This window comes from Arctopsyche grandis, chromosome 1, assembly GCF_051622035.1.
Source record: "Arctopsyche grandis isolate Sample6627 chromosome 1, ASM5162203v2, whole genome shotgun sequence".
NCBI lineage: Eukaryota > Metazoa > Arthropoda > Insecta > Trichoptera > Hydropsychidae > Arctopsyche > Arctopsyche grandis.
The window spans coordinates 10,765,544-10,788,219 of record NC_135355.1 but is presented as its reverse complement, the minus strand read 5'-3'; the positions used below and the strand labels follow the sequence as shown (position 1 = coordinate 10,788,219).

General features: G+C 35.6%; 2 protein-coding genes across 2 annotated transcripts; both read left to right on the top strand.

The window, feature by feature from the left end:
* The first annotated feature begins 10,716 nt into the window (after positions 1-10,716).
* LOC143918581 (uncharacterized) lies at positions 10,717-12,318 on the top strand. The gene is made up of 2 exons (XM_077440524.1): positions 10,717-11,013; positions 11,111-12,318. The coding sequence occupies exons 1-2, from the start codon at positions 10,761-10,763 to the stop codon at positions 12,025-12,027; spliced, it is 1,170 nt and encodes a 389-aa protein (XP_077296650.1). The 5' UTR covers positions 10,717-10,760; the 3' UTR covers positions 12,028-12,318.
* A 2,893-nt stretch (positions 12,319-15,211) lies between these two features.
* RagC-D (Ras-related GTP binding C/D) lies at positions 15,212-18,249 on the top strand. The gene is made up of 8 exons (XM_077440131.1): positions 15,212-15,431; positions 15,530-15,678; positions 15,766-15,994; positions 16,123-16,218; positions 16,311-16,529; positions 16,618-16,760; positions 17,099-17,247; positions 17,774-18,249. The coding sequence occupies exons 1-8, from the start codon at positions 15,429-15,431 to the stop codon at positions 17,980-17,982; spliced, it is 1,197 nt and encodes a 398-aa protein (XP_077296257.1). The 5' UTR covers positions 15,212-15,428; the 3' UTR covers positions 17,983-18,249.
* The last annotated feature ends 4,427 nt before the right edge of the window (positions 18,250-22,676 follow it).

Below are 22,676 nucleotides of genomic sequence, written 5' to 3'. Positions count from 1 at the left end.
TAAATTTATTTGAAAATTACTATCAAATTTGAAACAGTCGTTTATGAGAATCCGGGTCATCCTCTCGCATCAACAATAGCCATTGTGTTCTCTTTGTGGCGTACAAACAAAACGTTCTCGTTCTTTTTGAAAAAGAAAATGATGCACTTTTCCTTTTTGTGCTAAATTGTGTTAAAGAAATTCGTATAATGCAAGGTCCAACACGTTATGAATCGGACGACCCATAATTTTGAAATTGTACAACACCCAACTCAAATGTGACCACAGTTTTACTTAAAATATATTATAAATTGCCTACATAATATTGTCGAAAAAATCCAATTAATTCTTCCTATATGGGTTTTCATCTTTACAGATATAAAGTTTAACCTTTCGCATATGCTTTATATGTATACATATGTATGTATATGTATATTGCATTTACTTTCCCTTCTAAACAAACGAATTCCATTGCGGTGGAAATACATGTGATACAATCATAAACAACACTAACTAAAATAACGACTCTGCATCGCTCAATTCATAATGACCAATTTTATTTACAATATATATGTGTATCTTCCAACTAAAAATTATAGCTTCAGCATGTACATATGTACATAGTTTGTCAATGCTGATACGCCTATATTTTAATGGGGAATATAGAATTGCACTTAGTTTTAGACAGTGCCGGCCTTACACCCAATGACGCCCTCGGGTAATTTTTTCTAAATACCCTTAGAAAAAAAATTCGCCTTTGGCGCTCTAATCTTAAATTTCGTATGGCTTTTGACGCTCTAATTTTAATTTTTAAGCGCCTTTGGCGCATCGAGCGGCGCCCTAACTTATTTGACGCCCTCGGGCGCCGCCCGACCCAGCCCCCCCCCTAAAACCGGCACTGGTTTTAGATAGTATACACTCGGCACATGGAACTTAAATTCGAACAGTTTGCACTAACTTCTGGACAATTTGCACTAACATCTGGACAATTTCCACTAAACAGTTTGCACTGAGATTTGGAAAATTTGAACTAAGATTTGGAAAATTAGCACTAAGATCTATACAATTTCCACTAAAAAGTTTAATTTCAATGAAATCATATAAATTATAATTTTTGGCAGTTGAATGATACCACTCTCCTCATGGTCCACACATCGTAATATCTTATGGTCCACACATCGTAGCAGCCAACACTTATTTATTTAAGGGTTAGGTTAGGTTAGGTTTAGTTAGGGTTGGCCCTATTCATTTAAGATTAGGTTATTAGGGTCGGTATTTTTTTTTATCAAAATTTATTTTGTTCCTGGCAACCCATTTGACGTTTGATTTGTTGGGTGAACACCGAATCTGTCGTGCGAGCTATTTTAGAAAGGGGCATTCTTTTTATTTGCAGGGCGAAATGTTTAGAGGATGGTAACGCATTTTTTTAATATTTTTTCTAGGGGCGCTTAGAAAAAAATTGTCCGAGGGCGCCATAGGGTGTAAGGCCGGCACTGGTATTCATTTAATGCTAAATGTTTATTATTTTTCACCAATTATTTGTGAATCGATCTACGAATTATTTTTGTCCATGTGAGGTCGTACCTATTATATCATGTACTAGTGTTGTGCCCGTTGATTTCAACGGGTGGTTTCGAAAAGGAATTGAAACACGAATAAAAATAAAGTTAAAGAAATTGAAACGACTGGTTTCGGAAAGAAATTGATGCACGAATTCAAAATTACGAATTACAAATTAAGAAGTGATTACGAATTACGTGTTACGTTTTTTGCATTGGCGACGCCCCGAAGCCTTCGCCCCCAGTGCCCCTGATGTCTCCGGCACCCCGGGGCCTTCGCCCTTGGCGCCCCCGACGCCTCCGGCAAAATAAAATAATGAAGTATTACTGCTAAAATACTGCTTCCGGTTTACGAATTCTGACCAAAATGTTAGCAGTTCTAAGTTAGTACATAAAGAATACAAATATAATTTTCAGCTTAATACGATCAGGTGTGTGGACAGAATCCAGGCGACAACATTTTTGACCTTTCTAAGAGGAAAGAATCCCACTTCCGGTTCATTAAATTTTCTGATTTTTTTTATTATTTTTAATTAAAATCACTATCTTTATTATACACAATAAATATCAAGAAGATTAAAATAATTTAAAAGGTCAAAATAAAATAATGAAATATTGTTTTAAAAAAAATACTACTTCCGGTTTACGAATTCTGACCAAAACATTAGCAGCTCTAAGTTAGTACATAAAGAATATAAATATAAATTTTCAGCTTGATACGTTCAGGGGTCTGGACAGAGTAGTGACATTTACTGAGCCTTTACTTTTTAGGGCTTCGCCCTCGGTACCCCCCTAAGCCTTTGCCTTCTAGGGCTTCGCCCTCGGCGCCTCCTGAGCTTTTGCCCTTTAAAAAATAAATCGAATCGGCGCCTATGAATCGAAAAAAATAAATCGAATAATTTGTTCGATGACGGCTGCGCCCCCCTGCGCCCCCTTCGTGGCCCCATGCGGCTGCGCCTCTTGCGCCCCCCAGGGGGACTTTGATTCCATTAAATCGAAAAAAATCGAATCGGCGCCTATGAATCGAAAAAAAATAAATCGAATCATTTGTTCGATGACGTCACCGATCTACGGACGAACGAACGAACCAAGGATACATACATATACATATACAAAGTCTCTTTCCAAATTATATATTAGATTATTATTCAATTACTAGCTTTATTACCCGGCTTCGCTCGGTATTTGTAATATGAACCGTTTAAACAAGACTAATCTAATAGTAAACATTTCATTAAATTTATTTGAATAGTTTTATTTTATATAAAATTTATTTGAACACTCTTTTATATAGTAAGTCTCTTATAAAAAATTATATGTAAGCCCTCGGCGTCTGCGAAGGGCGCCTACGCCCCCGGGAACTTCAAATCCTTTGAATCGGAAAAAAGCGAATTATTTATTCTATGGCGTCAGAACAATAGACTGTTGACGAAAAATACGTAGGTACATAAATACATACATATACGAACAAAATTTATTGTTTTATATATAAGATTTTAAAAAATAGCAACCAACATACATATACATATGTATGCATGTAGGTATTTTTCTATTGGTTCTGATAGATTTTTCGCAAATTAAAAATATATTTATAAGATCTTTTCTTTTAGTTTGTCATAGGGCCCGGAATTAATTTTCCCAGGGCCCGGGATTTATCTCGGCGGCCCTGTTTGTATACAACGTATTTTTTTATACATACCTATTATATCGATACATACATATGTATGTACATATGTATGAGTTTCTGATTTCCCGGATTTTTTTTTAATTCCCGGGACACGGGAGGATGCTCGATTTCATTCCGGATCATATAATATGACAAAAAAAAATTTTTGAATTTACTTTATTTTTTACTAGTGGTTTTACCCGGTTTCACTCGGTATTAGTAACATAAACCGCTTAAACATGGTTAATTTAATAGTAAACATTTTATTTAATTTATTTGAATAGTTTTATTTTATTTAAATTTATTTGAATATTCATTTGTTTTTTTTTTGTTTTTTTCACAACACGGACTCTCCCACTCAAACCTTACATACAAAATCTCTTTCGAAATTATAATGTGTCAGCAACGATGATCCAATGCCCAAAAGGAACTGCGATCATCCCTGAGGACCTATATCATGATGCATTACATATTGAGCTTTTGTTTATTTCTTCTGTGAGAGCTGCTTCAGCTTGTTCATCGGTTGGGGTTTCCTCACTGCGATGGAATTTTGCTCGTGTTGATTCTGAATTGGTTTATAATGAGGTTCGTTCAATTGACTGGCGCCAAATGTACCTCATGAATACTGGTGATGCTGTTGAATATTTGTATTATACACTTTATAATATTTTTGACAGTCATGTTCCTCGGTTCATCAGTTATCCTAATTCGGAACAACATCGGCGGGTATTTCCGCCGTGGTTTGGGTGCAAACTTATAGCTCATGTTCGTGCAAAATGGTTGTCTCATAGAAGATGGAAACGTAGCCAATCATTTTGTGACTATGAGAAATTCCGGACTCTTAGGAAGATCGTGAAACGTGGTGTGAGTGAGCGATATACTGTCTATCTTAATGAGATGGAGAGTGCTATTGCGGTTAATCCTAACCACTTTTTCAGATTTATTAAGAGTAAGCATATTTCACATGGTCTTGAGCATTCATTCTCATTTGGTAATAAAAGTTTTGACGGTCCTGAGATCGCCAATGCTTTTGCTTCATTTTTTAGCTTTGTCTTTGACCAGAGAAAACCATCCCTTAATGCTAGTTTGGCTTCACAAATTGGTACTGAGGGTGTCGGTATAGACATTCCGCGGGTAACGCTGGGAGATGTTAGGATGGCTATTATGAAGCTGAAGGGGTCTGTTGGGCCTGACGGTGTGCCCCCTGACGTATTAAAGGTATGCTGTAATTCGCTTTTAGAGCCTCTTCAGTTTATTTTTAACCTTATTCTTGCTTCTGGTAATTATCCTGAAAAATGGAAATTATCTAGAGTCATTCCTATTCATAAGAGTGGCTCTAAAAATGAGGTTGAAAATTATAGACCTATTGCTATTATCTCGGCTATTCCCAAAATTTTTGACATCATCCTTCACCGTTTGATTCTTGCGCAGTTTAAAAGATTATTGTGTGATGAGCAACATGGTTTTACACCCTGTCGTTCCACTACCACTAATCTCGCCTGCTTCACACATTTGATCATGTCTAAAGTTGACGTTGGTCAGCAAGTTGATGTAGCCTACTTTGACTTTCGTAAAGCCTTTGATCAAGTCAATAATGACGCTCTTTTGATCAGGTTAGCTGAAGTGGGTTTTTCAACGCGTCTTCTTAAACTCTTTGCTTCTTATCTTAGTGATAGGAAGCAATTTGTTAGATATGGTCTTTATGAATCTCCTTCATTTTTTACTCAATCTGGTGTTACTCAGGGGTCCACTTTAGGCCCATTACTATTTACAATCCTTATTAATAACCTCCCTAGAGTTTTATGTAATGCATCATGTCTCTTGTTTGCTGACGACGTTAAATTATTTTTTGCTGTCAAGGATGAGAGGCAAGCCTCTCTCCTTCAAGCTGATATTAACGCTGTCTTTGAGTTCAGTTCTAGTTTAGGACTTTAACTTAATTTAAACAAATGTGCAATTATGAGCTATGGACGTGCACATTCACTCTATTGTCACGGATATTCCATTAGATCCGTCTTGTTGAAGCGTGTGGAATCTATTGTCGATTTGGGTATCACTTTTGATCCTCAGCTCACCTTTCACAACCATATCAAAAAAGTCGCTGACGTTTCCTTTCGTCGACTTGGATTTGTTTTGAGATATGCAAGATTATTCTCCAATCCTTTGTCTTCTCGCTTGCTTTTCAATTCGCTTGTGAGAAGTAAGCTAGAGTATAATGCGATTGTGTGGAATCCGCATGAAGCAAATTACTCTCTGATGATTGAGAAAGTGCAAAAAGCATTTCTTCGTTTCCTATATAGGAAAGAATATGGGTATTACCCATATCTCTACCCCACTCCTTTCCTTTTGGGCATGCTTGGGTATAATTCCCTTGAACTTCGGAGAAACTTCTCATTAATTCGTTTCGTTCTCCTGCTCTTACGTGGTAATACGTCATGCCCGTTGTTGCTGGAGCAGTTGGGGCTTTATGTCCCTATTCACTATGTGCGTGGTAGACATCATCATTTGCTGGCTGTACCTCCTGCCCGCACAGTCCTTTTTCGAATGGCTCCCATTCCAAGAGCTATCCGACTTCTTAATGAAATCGTTGCTGCCGAGACTGAATGTGATATTTTCCACCTTAGTGAGCGTAAATTGTCGGAAATTACTCTAACCCATTTATCTGGTAGTCTGCGCTCATCATTGTTTTCATGATTGATTGTGATTTATGAGTGAAATTTTGATTAACTCTCTTCCATTTGGGCCTTACAGGGATGTTTTGTATTTGTAGTTGTTTCTTACATATTTATTGAAACTGGCTGTAGGTGCAAGGCATTCCTTATGCTATATTTTATTTGATATTTTTACTTTATCTGTTATTATAAATGCTATTTTTTATGTATGTATGGATGTATTTATGTTTATGTTTAATTGTTATTTTGTTTTTTTTCTTTTTTGTGTTATATTTTTTGACCATTGTGGCGCTTTAGGAATTCCTGTTATGCCACAATGGTCTGTTTAAAATAAATAAATAAATAAATATTAGATTTACAAATATTAAAAGTAAATAATATTGTAATATTATACTGGAAAAAATGTAATTATAAAAGTAAATTTATTTGAAGTTGCTTCTTACGAATACTAAAATATTAAAATGAGAAATTGAAAGCCTATTTCTGGATTTGGCACAAATATTTCCAGCAATGAATGGAAAAAAAACTCTTTCAGTTTCGGTCGAAGTTGGTTTTATAGTTCAAAAGGACGAAAAGTATTATTTTAAATTACCTGAGTTTAAAATAATGTATGTACAATATTTGCTCTGCTCAATTATGTACATGCATATGTATGTATATATTTGAGCAGATATTAAATTTGAAAAATTAAATTAAAATATTTCATTGTCCTTATGATTTTGTCAAATTATTATAACTGTGTAATTTTACAACATATTATCATATTATTCATTCTGATCATGACTATATGACGGTCGACAACACCAACAATGGGCAATTATAATGCGACGAAATATGCGATGAAATTCATTGAAACTTTTCTTACACATACCCTTAAGAATATTGATAAGCAAAATACACACGAAACTCAAATTGTTATGTTTATACGTGATTATTATACAATTATTAATACAATCAAACATATTTTCTACACATGCAATATGCCAAATACAAACACACCGTTTTTGGAATCAGTTCCAAACATTATTTCCTGCGTGTATCTGATGTCCGTTATTCTTCCATAAAGAACATTCTTCGTATGACAGCAATGACGGTAAATTCAAACGAATCCTTATCACATTTTAAAACATGCGAAACATTTTTTAGTATATATGTACATATATAACGGTGTTTGTCTGGATGGCGTCAGTATATTTATTTATATCCGAGTCCAAGTGGAAGCCGAGGATTTCGTGGTAAATTGCAAGGGAAAATTTAAAAATCATTATTTTTTTTATTTCTGTCTTAATTAACATTTCAGCTGTATGCGATAATGTTAACTGCAAAATTTTATTTCCCAGTTTCCAGCTCATTTGTCCAGTTTGCCCCTGAACAAATGAGCCATCTTGCATGTCTCTGATGGCGCACATCGTTTTTGTGCAGTATTTTATCAAGTTCCATTGGTTGTCTAGGTTTCCTTTCACCTATTTATTTCACTTTCACATCTTTAGATCTCGAAAATAGCAGATACTCACATACATACATAAATACGCACTCTATACTTTGGCATACTGCTTTATCTACGCCAATTAAATATGGATATTGCATTTTTTACGATGAACAAGTTCTTGTTTGCTGCGTCGTAATATTATGTACCTACCCGTATGGAAGCAAACGAAAATACAATAAACAAAAAACATGTCGCCATATTTTATATATACATATATGGCGTTGAAGGCAATGACTTACCATTTTTTAAATATTCTACCTTTTACCAACCGATTTTTTTTTCACCAAGAACTTTTCATATGGGCTTATACTGACACATAAACACTCGTGCACGAAGAAAGATACCAGTATGTAATCGCAAATTCATGTACATATGTATGTGTACATATATGTATTTATATATAAAATCTAACAGACTTTGTTATGTCTCATATTGCCTCACTCTATACACCACTTAACGGCTCGTGCTTCACTGAATTTTTCAATTAAGAAGCAATCTTCTTTGACTCTTACTTATGAAGTCGGCAAACGAAAAACATTTGATTAATTGCCAGTTTTGAGGAGCATCCGTGCTAGAGTTTTTCTTATAGCCAAAATATTTTTTTTGTTTTGGAATCTTGAACATCAAACAAAATAGTAAAACACTATAGTGCCTCAACAACAACAACTACTCTATGACGTTATTTAATACATGTAATTACATACATATAATATAATATCATTATATTTTTCAACTTAAATTAAATTATATATTTCACTGAATATTCTTGCCCTTAGATCAGCGGTTTCCAAACTGGGAGGCGCGCCTCCCTGGGGAGGCGCGGACTATTGCCAGGGGAGGCGCCAAAACTTTTTAATAAAAAAATAATTTTCATACCATAATATCTACAAATAAATAAAACTTCATATCGTAGCTTAACAGTAAAAATTTTTATTTTTCTTTCATTTTTATTTACACATTTAATTAGCAACCTTTCTCGAAGAAAACCAATATGAAGAGGCACACTTGTGGACGAACGATAATTATATTGTTAATCTTACCTATTTGGTTGAAATTTTTGGATAATTGAGCGGCTTAAATAAATCAATGCAGGGATCACAAATATACCCAATTGTTCAAAAAGACAAGTAAAAGCTTTCATTAAAAAGTTGAAGTTATGGAAATCAAATTTACAAAAGAATAAGTTGGATATGTTTTCAATTTCCAAAGATTTCTGGGCCACAGCCAATATTGAAGCAAGTAAAAATCTTTTTATTGACCACTTGGATGGTTTAGTGCTGCATTTTTCCAATTATTTCAAACACTTTGATTTCTCAAAGTTTTTGTGGATACAGAATCCATTTAACTACAATGAAGAAGACGAATTCGAGCTGACAACCACCGAAAAAGAAAAATTGATAGAATTATCATGCGATAGCTCACTAAAACAAAAGTTTCAAAATAAAACCATAATTAAATTTTGGATGAATCTTAGTGGAGATTATGAATCTTTGTATTGCAAAGCAATGCAAGTGCTTCTATCATTTGTAACGTCTTATTTATGCGAAACGGGCTTTTCGACACTAGCTGCAATGAAAACCAAATATCGAGCCAGGTTAACTCTGTGCCAATAAACAACAACATCCTTCGCATTAAATTTTGATGTGTTAGATGTAGCTTAATTAGTAATTTAATATAAAAATAAATATACGTGTTCGTATAAATTTATGTTATAGCAAAACCTTTTTATTATTGTCTATTGTAGTGTGCAGTATTTTTTTTAAATAAAGGTTTATTATTTAAAACGTGTCTATATTATTATATTTATTAAAAAATAAAAGGTAGGGAGGCGCAGAAAAAAAAATTTTTTTAGGGAGGCGTAGTAGCATAAAGTTTGGAAACCGCTGCCTTAGATAGACCTTAAAATGCTATCATTATTTTATTTTTTTTGAAATGTGACATACCTACTGCATAAAGATTATACTAAAATGAAAAGTTTTGATAAAAAATTATATTAATGTCGAAATTATTAAATATACACTTTTGATTGAATCAAAAAACATCTAATTTGATTTTTCTAAAAAAAAAAAATGCGCCGCAACTCATGTTTTTCCTCAGAGTAAGCGGACTGTGTTATTTTACTTTTCTATTCTCGTTAAATTGTTTGTCTAGAATTAACTTATCTACAATAAACTCATTTTAGTTTCATTTAATTAATTTCACAAAGAAGCAAATCCATTCATGTGATTCTTATAGGCTACCACGTGTCTTTCCGGCGACAATTATGCTTTACATCCGTCTTGAATCTTATTAATAAAAAAAGCAGAAACGTATGTACATATGTATGGCCAAACTTAAATTATAAATATGTTCTTTTGATAAATCACAGTATTGTCACCGGTAAATAGTTTTGTGCCAGGCCCAGATCCAGAGGAGGCAAGCCGGGCATTTACCTAAAGCGGCAAATTTAGGGGGCGAAAAAATTGTTGCAAAAAAATATTCAAATTTATAAAACTAAAATTGTAAGACAAGAACGTGTCGTACATTTTCAATACACTTTAGGTAATTAAGAAATTGGACAACCCTTTGGTAATATAATTTCGACTAAGGCGATCATCAATAAATAATGGAATTGATAAACAATAGATCTTCAAATTGATTCAAAAGAAAGATACCGACGTCAAATTTTAATTAGGATCGTACTAGGCAAATTAGGTTGAGAATTTCGCGGACACAGAAACAGACTAGGTAAAGTAATTTTAGAAATTGTAATTTATCAAAAAAATATATTATTTAAAACTTCGTCTGTATAATGACTTAAGAAAATTTAAGTTGTATTGTTTTATATAAATATAAAAGTAGGTATACGTTTAATTTTTTTTAAATAAGCTTTTTAATTTTTAAACTTCCATGCCAAATCATGATTTAAAATAATAATATAACTAGTGGTTTTACCCGGCTTCACTCGGCATTTGTAATACAAACCGCTCAAACATGGCTAATCTAATAGTAAACATTCATTGATTTTTTATTAGATTTAGTTGAAACGAAAAATAAATAATTTTACCACCCAAACCTTACATCCAAAGTCTCTTTTGAAATTATATATTAGATAAAAGGCGGTAAAACTAATTTTCACCCAGACGACGAAAATGCTGGATCAGGGCCTGTGTATATTTCATTGAGTTTTTACTCGTGTTTCTTGTAGTTTTTGTTCCTCTTCATATTCACATAGCGTGCGAGTAAAAAAAGGACACCATTTGTGTATGCTGCAGATGCGATCTCTGGCCTGTGAGACAGATGTACCAGGTCTGAAGAGGGAAAGAGGACTTCTAGACAAGTGGAGAGGGCCGCCCTCTCAACGTCAGTTCTTCGCTTTCATCACAACGAGCTGGTCGCCGTGCAACTACTCGACGATGACTCGGCAGGTCAACGCCACCAGAACCATAACAGACGATGTGTCTTTCGACGAATTCCGGAACTTTAATAGCAGTAACCACCGTGATTTAATGGACGTGTTTGGACTAGGGATGGATGTAGTTCTCAGACCAGAATACCCTATAGTACCCACGTGGGTGCTGATGGTTTACCTGATCGTCGCTAATGGATCCGGTGTGCTGTTGAACCTCCTCATTTGCATTGGATATCTCCTGCAAAAACACAAAATAGGTATAAAAGTGAAAATACGGTGGGTGTTAAGCGTGCGGTACCGGATGACTCACATTTTTACAAGGTTTTTTTATTAAAATCAATTAAATAATTTCAGGCGTCTTCACACTGGTGCTTCATATAGCGATATCAGACTTGCTAACCCTGATATTGGTGTCTATCCCCGAAATGTGGTCACACCACATAGGCAATTGGACCTTTGGAAGAGGACTGTGTCTCGCTTATTTGGGATGCGAAGTCTTCGTTGGAACTTCGTGCGTATACTTTTTGATGGCGATGAACTTACATGCACTCGCCTCTGCAAACCTGACAAAACGCTCCACCAGCAAAGATTCAGAAGCTCAACTTCTCGAAGAAGTCACTGAAATGAGATCGTCTCAACATAGTTTGGTCGGTAGAAGTGAAGCTTCAACACCGACACAAACTTTCGGCAACGACAAAACTGGAAGACCTTCAGTACCAGTTATACTACCTGTACTCTTCGTCTGGATACTTTCAGCTTCTTTAAGCATTCCTGAATTTCCTCTATCCACTGTGATTGATTCGAGATCTGGAATCTCCGCCTGTACATTTATAAGCGGTCACCATTTGATGAGTATGAGAATTCTACTATCAGTATTTCAGCTGCTCATACCGTTCATCATCTTGTCCACATCATCCGCTATGATCACGTACAAACTATGTTCGACAAAGGGAAAAAGTGATTCAGATCGTACGCTAAAATTAGCTCTGTTTTTGTGCGCTCTTTTCTTGGTGTTTAGTGCTCCACGTTTCTGCCTAGCGACATTTTCCAACTTTTGGTCCAACGACAAAGACGAACTCAATAATATAGACAAATATAGATCTTCACCCCTTTATTATCCAGTCACACCTGTCACCGTTCCATTCGTTTTAAGTTTCTTACATTTCTTGACCCCGGTAATAAAACCGTTTGCTTATGTTTATTTCCTTTTACAGAAGAACAAAACTTCTGCACCGAGAAGAAGACAGCTTCACGATATTGAAACATCTTAATTTAATAAATGCTATGAATTTATTATACACATTTACATAAACATACATACATATTAGTTACCAAACTATTGATTATAATAAAGCATGACCCGCATAGTTGTATATTTCAAGTTCAATGCAGGCTAGTCGAGAATTCCTAGCATTTATATACGTATTTAGCATAAAGTAAATAAAGCAATAAAGTAAAAAAATCGTATCTACTATGAAACATTTTCATCTAATTTAATTTAATAATATAATTTTAAGTGTGATACTTGTATATTTTCTAGTCATTCGTTAAGTTGTATGCATAAGAAATAGAAAAATATTACAAAATATATGAAAACTTTTTTCTTTTTAACTTTATTTTTTGTTAATTGTAAATCTACTTTCTACAGTATAAATAATATGAAATTTGGTGTTTCTTAAATTATAAACTGTTGATGTGCATAACAGATTCATATTTACCTAATAGACAATGCAAACTACATATCATGAAATATATATGAAATAAGTCACATTACTGAAATTCCTAGCATAAACTAGTTTTTCTTCCATATTACAAAAAACCGTAAAATAGAAAAATTTACTTGGAAACGTTTGTAAAATTTAGATAATTGTAACTTAGTAATTTTTCAGCTTAAATGAAAATTATTGATCAATCAGATTATATATTTGTGTGGTGATTAAAAAGAAAATGATTGAAGACATTGAAACTCAAAACTAATGTTTTGATATTTCAATGTTTTCGAGCACAGCCTCTTAAAAGTTCTACACAAATTGTTTTGAGCTAACACGAGAAGTAAGAGAAAACTTGCCCTTTTTATTGCATACGAAAATATGAGTATGAAAATAAATTACCAACAACTGATTTCCCAAAGTTTGCATAAAATATTTGCATGGTCATAAATCAGGTTTTATTTAAGGTATTTAAAAAAAAATGGAATTACCACAAACATATTTAACTATGCCCCCCCCCCCAACGCTAGGGCTGGTTGGGGGGGGGGCGTGACTTGGTGTGCTAAGTCACCCCCTCCCCCCCAACCCAAAATCATAAATTTACAAAGGAAAAATTGCGAAAATAATACCTTATACAAATTAAAAATGTTTTTATTTTTCAATAACGGGAAAATTGCAATGAGCAACTATAAACAAATAAAATTTTATTGCAATTTTTACATAGACACAATATTAATTATACCAAAATTTTCAAAATAATTATATATAATTAGAATAATTTGAAATATTTACAAAGTTAAACTCAGCTGCGTGCAGGGGTGGGTGCATATAGTATTCGTCAATAAACAAAAAACAAACGATTTCAAAATAGTCCAATATTTTAAATTTCAAAATTACAAGATTTTTGTAATATGGCCATACTACGAGATATAGCTTAATATATCTGTTTACAATAAATATATGTACATACATATTAAGGCTTCCAATCCCGGGATCCCGGTGTTTTCTGGTACCGTGAATCCCGGTGCTGAAACTAGTCTGAATACCGGGATTACGGTGCTGGCAGAAATTTCTTTAAAAATATTATTTTTACAAAAATAATATGGAAAAAACATAAAACAACTTATATAATGAACAATGGTGGGATGAGCAATGACAGCCATAGTCCATTTGTTTGCTCTAACCCGTTTCGACGCCGGCTTGCCGTTTCCACGAAATGGTATGAACGGCCTGTATTTTGTCGCAGATATTGTGCTCAACCGCAATGATATTTGATGCATATTTTGTCTGATTCGAACTCAGAATCGATCACGGATCACGTTTTCATGATCTAGAAAACTGTGTATTTTGGGGATTTTTTGAACACCGTTCGTCCAATCGTACTGAAACTTAGTATCGGTTACAAAAATTCTTATCAATACGACGTATTTTTTCAAAATTTCAAGTTGAATGGAAACGGTACCTCCCCTTATAGGTATTTGTAATAGAAATTATTAATATTATACCCCAATATTTTTTAAATACTTTTTCCTAAACCGACATTAGTACTTTTACTCTAGAGATTCAAGGTTTTTTATGTTTTTCTCAGAAATTAAAAGTATAACTTTTGTCTTGTGTAAGTTTCCCTACATTTGTGTTCAATTTGTATCGAAAATGCTCATAGCCGGTATGTGTGAACGTGTATGTATGTACATATGTTTGATAATCGAATTTTGTTTTTTATCCTTCTTATATTCCTCAAATACATAGATAAAGTCGTGGGTTGGTCACATCCGAATTTTTTTAATAAAGTCAATGTATGTATGTAATTGCAATTTTTATTTTAGGTGGATTGTTTCGATGAATAATTACTAGACGGTACAATCTATCACGCCGGAATCAAAAATTTATTTCTTGTGTTTTATTTAATCTTAGAAATCTATGGATTCGAACCGAAAATTTAAAGAATGTAGCCAAACTCTCAAAATAAGAACGCCAATATGGGAGTATTTTTTGCGTGAAACATCGGGAGAGTTTGCAAAATGCCATTGAACGTTTTTGAAATATGAAAACATGCAATTGAATTTTTTTCTTTTACATTTAATCCCGGCTTATTAAAATTTAGAGCGATAGAAGTCGCTCTTGCAACTAATTAATTTAAATTGTGGATAATATATTTTTGCAGTATTAGAGATATTTCTACGAAATTCAGGTACACAAACATATCCTCGGGCGGACGAGTCATTTCGACTGCGCATAAATTAATTTTCAATTTGTAGTATTACATAGTTACATATATTTATTTTTAATATGGTGTCAACTCGTCCCCCACCCCCCCCCCCCCGGATGGTGACACCCGATGCCCTCCGCACTTGCATTGTGACGCCACTGGTTTCCCTTATAATTGAAATATGTTAAATTGGACTCAAATCACCGACTGATTATTAATTGCATTTGTAAAATCATTTGAGTATGATGCAAAAAGTAAGCGTACAATTCTTCTTGCATCAAAGATAGTTACTAAATGGCATTAAACACTGATTAGACGATGAGAGGTGTTCACCCACTAGTTGACGAGCACTGATCGTCCGATCTCCACATTACAATATTTATACAATAAAAGTGCTAAATTATTACATAATTTGGTGAAAATGTAGTCATTGAATGAATACATCATTTTCCCCAATTTATGTATTCAATATATTCATTGAATTCAGTAACCATAGTATCGAATAATCTGCAAAGTAGGTTGGCAGCAGTGGCTGTCAGTTGGGTGACGACGGTGAGCACTGTGTTAGTGACTATTGCCTTGATTGTAGTGGGTAGTGACTAGTGACTAGTGATAGACCGACAGCTCGCTTTCGTTTGGCCTCCTTTATTAAAGAGACTTCATCACCGATCCATTAGGTTATTAACCTCCCTCCTTATTGGATTTTCCCTCACTAATTTGAGTGTTCCAATAAGCAGGTCATCTAATCATCAAAATGGTGAGTTGCGCACATCTAATCTCACTCTCCCCTGTATTTTGCTATGTATTGTACCTTATCATTTGATCTGTATTGAATATATTGTTGCGTCACGACAGAGTTATCAGGACGAACCTAACGTTGGTTTTGACGTCGGCTCATTTCCTAAAGATTTTGGATATGGTGCATTCGACCAGGATGGGGATTCACAATCTACTTCCATGCAGTCTGAACAAAAACCACGGATTCTCTTGATGGGCCTCAGAAGGTATTTCTATAAATATTTTAAAAATACGATTTAGATTGCACTATCGGATACAGTATATTTTAATTACGTATATGTATATTTTAACAGATCTGGAAAGTCTTCGATACAGAAAGTCGTATTTCACAAAATGTCTCCCAATGAAACTCTTTTCCTTGATTCTACAAATAAAATAGTTAAAGATGATATTAACAATAGTAGCTATGTCCAGTTTCAAATATGGGATTTTCCTGGACAAATTGACTTTTTCGATCCGGCGTTCGATTCAGACGTTATATTTGGAGGATGTGGAGCATTAGTTTTTGTTATAGATGCTCAGGTATGTATTTTCATGATGATTTATAAAATAAATATTTTGTTTCCAATATTTATGTTCATGGGAAAATATGAAACCTATTTCAATGAATAAATATGTATTGTGAATCTATTATCTTTTAATGTTTACAGGATGATTACATGGAAGCGTTAGGAAAATTGAACATGACTGTTACTAAAGCGTACAAAGTAAATCAATCAATCAAATTTGAAGTTTTTATTCATAAAGTACGTCTCGTTATGCTATTTAAACATGAAATTATAATTCTATTTGTATATTCCTATTTACAAGGTTCTTTTATTTGTGTTTCAATTTATAGGTAGATGGCTTAAGTGATGATTATAAAATGGAATCACAACGCGATATTCATCAAAAAGCTACTGATGATCTTAACGATTCTGAAGCTGACCAGATACATCTGAGTTTTCATTTGACATCCATCTACGATCATTCAATATTTGAAGCGTTTTCAAAAGTTGTTCAAAAATTAATCCCCCAATTGCCAGCACTAGAAAACCTTTTAAATTTAATAATATCTGTATGAATCTGTATCTGTATTTACACTATAACAGAATATCAACATGATTATGTCACACATTTTTTTTTACAGTTACCTATGTTTTCAGAATTCAGCAATAGAAAAAGCATTCCTGTTTGATGTGGTATCAAAAATATACATAGCAACAGATAGTACTCCTGTTGACATGCAGAGCTATGAGTTGTGTTGTGATATGATTGATGTTGTTATCGATGTCTCTTGTATCTACGGGTATGCAGTTTATTGTACATACATATATACATATGTATGTATGAGTGGCGTTTTGTGCAAATCTCCGTTTTTGTCGCGCAGCTTTAATTACGTGTGTGCGAGCACGATGCAGGGGGACTAGTTAACGTCATACCAAGTTCCCTGGTATCCTGCTCGTACACACATGCATGAATAGCTATGAAAACAAAGATTTTCACGGCATGCCACTGATATATATATATATATATATATATATATATATATATATATATATATATATATATATATATATATATATATATATGTACACAAAAATTAATAACTATAACATTACAGTGCTTATTTTTTTTTGTTTTTAGATTAATCGATGATGCTGAAACAGCTGCTTTCAATAGTCAAAGTTTCAGTTTAATCAAACTTAACAATGGTACAATACTTTATTTACGTGAAGTAAATAAATTTCTTGCTTTAGTTTGTATATTACGAGAAGATAATTTTGATAAACAAGGTAATCATTTTTCTTTTATTATATGTATGTATATCTAATTTTATAACACAATTTACAAGACAAGGATAGACTTCTCTCAGATTGCAACATTTGCAAGTTTTTTGTTCTAAGACTAATGCGTAGTCTTCAGCGGTTGATGGTTTCTTTTCGCTTAAAAAATGGTTTGCTATTATTAATTCCTTAGAAAAACCATGCTTTTTTGCTCTCTTGCTTTGAACAATAGTAAAACGGTTTATCGTTATTTGCAAAAGCATCTGCGTCTCGCCGCCTTTTACTAATGAGTTTATCCTGAATCTATGGACCACTGGATAAGAACTCCTGACGTTTCGAAAACATCACGAAATGAAGAAGACGCAAAGTATATTGTGTCATGTGGTGCCAGAAAAAGCCACAATTTCTTCTCTCACAATTATCCAAATGTTTCACTATCTGAAACATCCTTGCTTAGTCTGGATAAACAAGGTTTTTCTGTATGTCGTTTTTATAAAAATACGTATAAAACTGCCTATTTTTTTTATTATTTCAGGTGTTATCGATTATAACTTTTTATGTTTCCGTGAGGCCATAACACGAGTATTTGAATTAAGAAGTAAAAGTCAAGAATTACCTACTTCAACACCCACCGAAACTACAACAGATCTTCAAAACCCTTCTCCACCGATGCTTATGAACGGAACTGTGAATTCCGGTGAAAGTGTATCTAATAGAACAAATAATCCCCCAATAACCACTTGAAAAATCAATTAATACAACTAATATTAATTTCAACTTTGTTTAAAAATTCTCATTATTTTTATACTTTCAATTGTCTAACATATCTGAATAATTATTTTAACACAAATGAAGGCAATAAATTTTATCTATATTTATATACACATATACATACATATATTTAATATTAATTAATGTAACATAAAATTTTTTTAAGTACATTTTAGATTTATCAGCTTAACTTGTAGTTATTATATATTTTGTTATTTTGAATAAACATTTTTTAAACTTATTTTTATTTCGCATATTATGGAACGGACAAAGGTGTGTATACTACAATTGTACCTTATGAAATTGATAATATATGTACATACATACATACATACATACATATATACATATATAAATATATATATATATATATATATATATATATATATATATATATATATATATATATATATATATATATATATATATATATATATATACATATACCTTTAATAAACACATTTATTATTAAACGAGTTTGGTTCCATGTTACCCGTACATTTCATTTATTTCTTAAAATATACAAATTTCGAAAAAACTATAATCTAATATTGTATATAAGTAATTTATGGGTACTTATTCAATATGTATTTGTGGACGTATCTTAAGGAAGATCTTAGCACGTGCGTACCTAGTTTACCTTACCTAGTACCTAGTACCTTAATTTTGGGAAGGTAGGTTGAACGTATAAAAATATGTTTTGAGCGTTTATTAAAAATAGTTTAAAGAATAAAATTCAGTTTTCTTTTCTAAAAGCAAAACATTCGAATTAAAGCTTTTTTTTGATAATACTTAAATGTACATACATATTTTTCTTTTAAAACTTATTCACGATGAAAATAAATCAATAATTGTCCAATATTTTTAATTTTAAGGATATGGGGATCTAGTCTTGTTGTGAAGGTCTTCTTCACCACCAGTCCGCCATGTATTATAGACAGGTTCGTCTGTGTTCGATATTAAATACAGCTATGTTCAATATGGTATTTATTTGGTAGTAACACGTATACACAAGTATGATTAATTGTTGGCAAAAGTTTGTCGTTCAGCGGTCTCTGGATATGGTAGAGTGTCGCTGGCTCGGCATTCAGCTATGTTCGGCAAGTCGCTGGATATGGTAGAGTGTCGCTGGCTCGGCGTTCAGCTATGTTCGGCAAGTCGCTGGATATGGTAGAGCGTCGCTGGCTCGTTGTTCTTCCAAGTCCGCGTAGTGAAGTGGTGGCTGGTCAGGAGCTGGATGTTGACTGGTCTGCTGCTGTGTGTCGACTCTTGCTGCTCTGGGTCGACTCTTGCTGCTGTGGGTCGACTGGCGTTGTTTGGGTTGTACCTCCTTTTATAGTGTTTTTGGAATGCTTGGTGGAAGTGGTTATTGACGCGTACGAAAGGAATTTTGTTTTCGTCGAGGCGTCGAATTTTCTGGAATGCTTGGTGGAAGTGGTTGTACGAGCATTTAGTTTATTGATGCGTACGAAAGGAATTTTGTTTTCGTCGAGGCGTCGAATTTTCTGGAATGCTTGATGGAAGTGGTTATTGACGCGTACGAGAGGAATTTTGTTTTCGTCGAGGCGTCGAATTTTCTGGAATGCTTGGCGCCTTTCCGCTCGATGTATTTTAATGGTGGCGGCGTGTTTCGACCGTTTTGGTTCCACTCGACTGGTAGGGGCGTTCCGCCTGAGTTTAATATAATGACTGCAGGTGCATGTCGTCTGGGTTTCGGGAATGTAGTTTGTTGTTGCGGAATATTCTCGAAGGTTTCGATGACGATGACGACGACGAGATTCCTACATGGCTCTCCGGTGAGTGTTAACGATGTGTGTGATTTTGTGGGAATCTTGATGTGTTGGAGTCTATTGACTCGATGGCGTCGTTGTTTGTCCGGTTGTGCTGGAGAAAGTTGTCTCAACAGCGGGTCTTGTGTTGCATGCCGGTCCAAGTCTTGTTCTCTACCAGGTTGCTTATTTTGGGCGAGCTGCGTTGGTAGTGAAGGTTTGTGATGGCTTGGATGGTGCTGTTGTGCAGGCTGCTGTGTTCTGCGTGGAGTCATTCGCGTGACTGTTTTGCTGGTTGTGCTGGAGTTAGTTGTCTCGGCAGCGGGTCTTGCGTGAAGAACGTTGGTTGACGAAGTGCGTTGAGTGCTGGTCTTCGTTGGTTGTGCTGGAGTTAGTTGTCTCGGCAGCGGGTCTTGCGTGAAGAACGTTGTTTGACGAAGTGCGTTGAGTGCTGGTCTTCGTTGGTTGTGCTGGAGTTAGTTGTCTCGACAGCGGATCTTGCGTGGAAGAACGTTGGGCTGCTATGTGGGCTGCGATGTGGGCTGCTATGTAGGCTGCGATGTGGGCTGCTATGTAGGCTGCGATGTGGGCTGCTATGTAGGCTGCGATGTGGGCTGCTATGTGGGCTGCGATGTGGGCTGCTATGTAGGCTGCGATGTGGGCTGCTATGTAGGCTGCGATGTGGGCTGCTATGTAGGCTGCGATGTGGGCTGCTATGTAGGCTGCGATGTGGGCTGCTATGTAGGCTGCGATGTGGGCTGCTATGTAGGCTGCGATGTGGGCTGCTATGTAGGCTGCGATGTGGGCTGCTATGTAGGCTGCGATGTGGGCTGCTATGTAGGCTGCGATGTGGGCTGCTATGTAGGCTGCGATGTGGGCTGCTATGTAGGCTGCGATGTGGGCTGCTATGTAGGCTGCGATGTGGGCTGCTATGTAGGCTGCGATGTGGGCTGCTATGTAGGCTGCTTTGAAGGCTTCGTGGCTCTTAGTCGGGGGTCACCAGGTATGGTGAGGTTGGAAGTTGACTGCACTGTGGGCTGCTTTGTTGACTGCTTTGAAGGCTGCGTGGCTCTTAGTCGGGGGTCACCAATGTAGGCGGGGTACGATGTGTTGACCGTATCCCGGCCTAACGAAACACTGTTGTGTGGTTCAAAGATGGGGTCACCAATGTAGGCGGGGTAGCGATGTGTTGACAGCGCTGTTGGATGATCAGAAGGTTGCGTAGATCACGTCGGAGTAGTACCAATGTAGGCGGGTTACATGTGTGTTGACCGTATCCCGGCCTAACGAAACACTGTTGTGCTAGTTTTATAAAGTTTTATTGTTTGCCTATGGTTGTACAAAGGTATGGTATTTGTGGGCAAAAGTTTGTCGTTCAGCGGTCTCTGGATATGGTAGAGTGTCGCTGGCTCGGCATTCAGCTATGTTCGGCAAGTCGCTGGATATGGTAGAGTGTCGCTGGCTCGGCGTTCAGCTATGTTCGGCAAGTCGCTGGATATGGTAGAGTGTCGCTGGCTCGTTGTTCTTCCAAGTCCGCGTAGTGAAGTGGTGGCTGGTCAGGAGCTGGATGTTGACTGGTCTGCTGCTGTGTGTCGACTCTTGCTGCTCTGGGTCGACTCTTGCTGCTGTGGGTCGACTGGCGTTGTTTGGGTTGTACCTCCTTTTATAGTGTTTTTGGAATGCTTGGTGGAAGTGGTTATTGACGCGTACGAAAGGAATTTTGTTTTCGTCGAGGCGTCGAATTTTCTGGAATGCTTGGTGGAAGTGGTTGTACGAGCATTTAGTTTATTGATGCGTACGAAAGGAATTTTGTTTTCGTCGAGGCGTCGAATTTTCTGGAATGCTTGATGGAAGTGGTTATTGACGCGTACGAGAGGAATTTTGTTTTCGTCGAGGCGTCGAATTTTCTGGAATGCTTGGCGCCTTTCCGCTCGATGTATTTTAATGGTGGCGGCGTGTTTCGACCGTTTTGGTTCCACTCGACTGGTAGGGGCGTTCCGCCTGAGTTTAATATAATGACTGCAGGTGCATGTCGTCTGGGTTTCGGGAATGTAGTTTGTTGTTGCGGAATATTCTCGAAGGTTTCGATGACGATGACGACGACGAGATTCCTACAAGGAAAGTTTCATTTTCAAATATTACAGGTTTAGAAAAAAATATAATTTTTTTTACATGTTACCATGAAAATGTGGTTGCTATATGGGAACTGGATACGGAAAATATTGTTAGTAATATTGCCGGTGTTGACTCATTGAGTTAAGTCATTTATGGATTTCACGATTTTATATATTTTTAATGGATCGGTATCATAGATGTAGAATAACCTAGATAAGCCATTACATACAAATTTGGTTGCCACTAACTGAAGGGTGCGGGGGGTTTAACTAGCGGGGAAGTTGTGAAAATAAAAGGAAGGAACGCAAAAACCGCTCCGGCTAGCTTTGTAAGGCATGCACGATGCCTGTATGCATACCAAGCCAGGTAGAGCGTCTTACAGCGTGAGGGCGTATCTAGGTTATTCTACATCTATGGTCGGTATACATCGATATAGAATGAATAGATAGCCCCTTCCTTAGAATTTTTTTGACTTAAAACGTGCCATACAGTGTTGGAATTTGAGGAGCTCGGAGGGTTGAAAGTGTGGAGGAAGAGAACTCTGCATTAAAACGTCCACGTACAACTATTGAAACCAATATGTATTGGTAAGTGAAGGCGCATCTACATATACATACATTATACATGGTAGACGGATTATTGCGCAAATTGCGATCGCGCGCACGACAATCGTTGCCACAATAATCGCGAATACGGAATATGTGGCACTCGAGTTCTCGTTAGTACAATATTTCACGTAGGTAGCTTTCGCTTTATGCGGAATAATCACCGAACTATTATACA

What these genes read in the sequence shown, in the direction of transcription:
- LOC143918581 (XM_077440524.1), top strand. Translation starts at nt 10,761, where the DNA reads ATGACTCGGCAGGTCAACGCCACCAGAACCATAACAGACGATGTGTCT. An exon ending in CCTGCAAAAACACAAAATAG is followed by an intron (nt 11,014 to 11,110) that starts GTATAAAAGTGA and finishes AAATAATTTCAG; the next exon opens with GCGTCTTCACACTGGTGCTT.
- RagC-D (XM_077440131.1), top strand. An exon ending in TTGAAGTTTTTATTCATAAA is followed by an intron (nt 16,219 to 16,310) that starts GTACGTCTCGTT and finishes TTCAATTTATAG; the next exon opens with GTAGATGGCTTAAGTGATGA. An exon ending in TTTTAAATTTAATAATATCT is followed by an intron (nt 16,530 to 16,617) that starts GTATGAATCTGT and finishes CTATGTTTTCAG; the next exon opens with AATTCAGCAATAGAAAAAGC.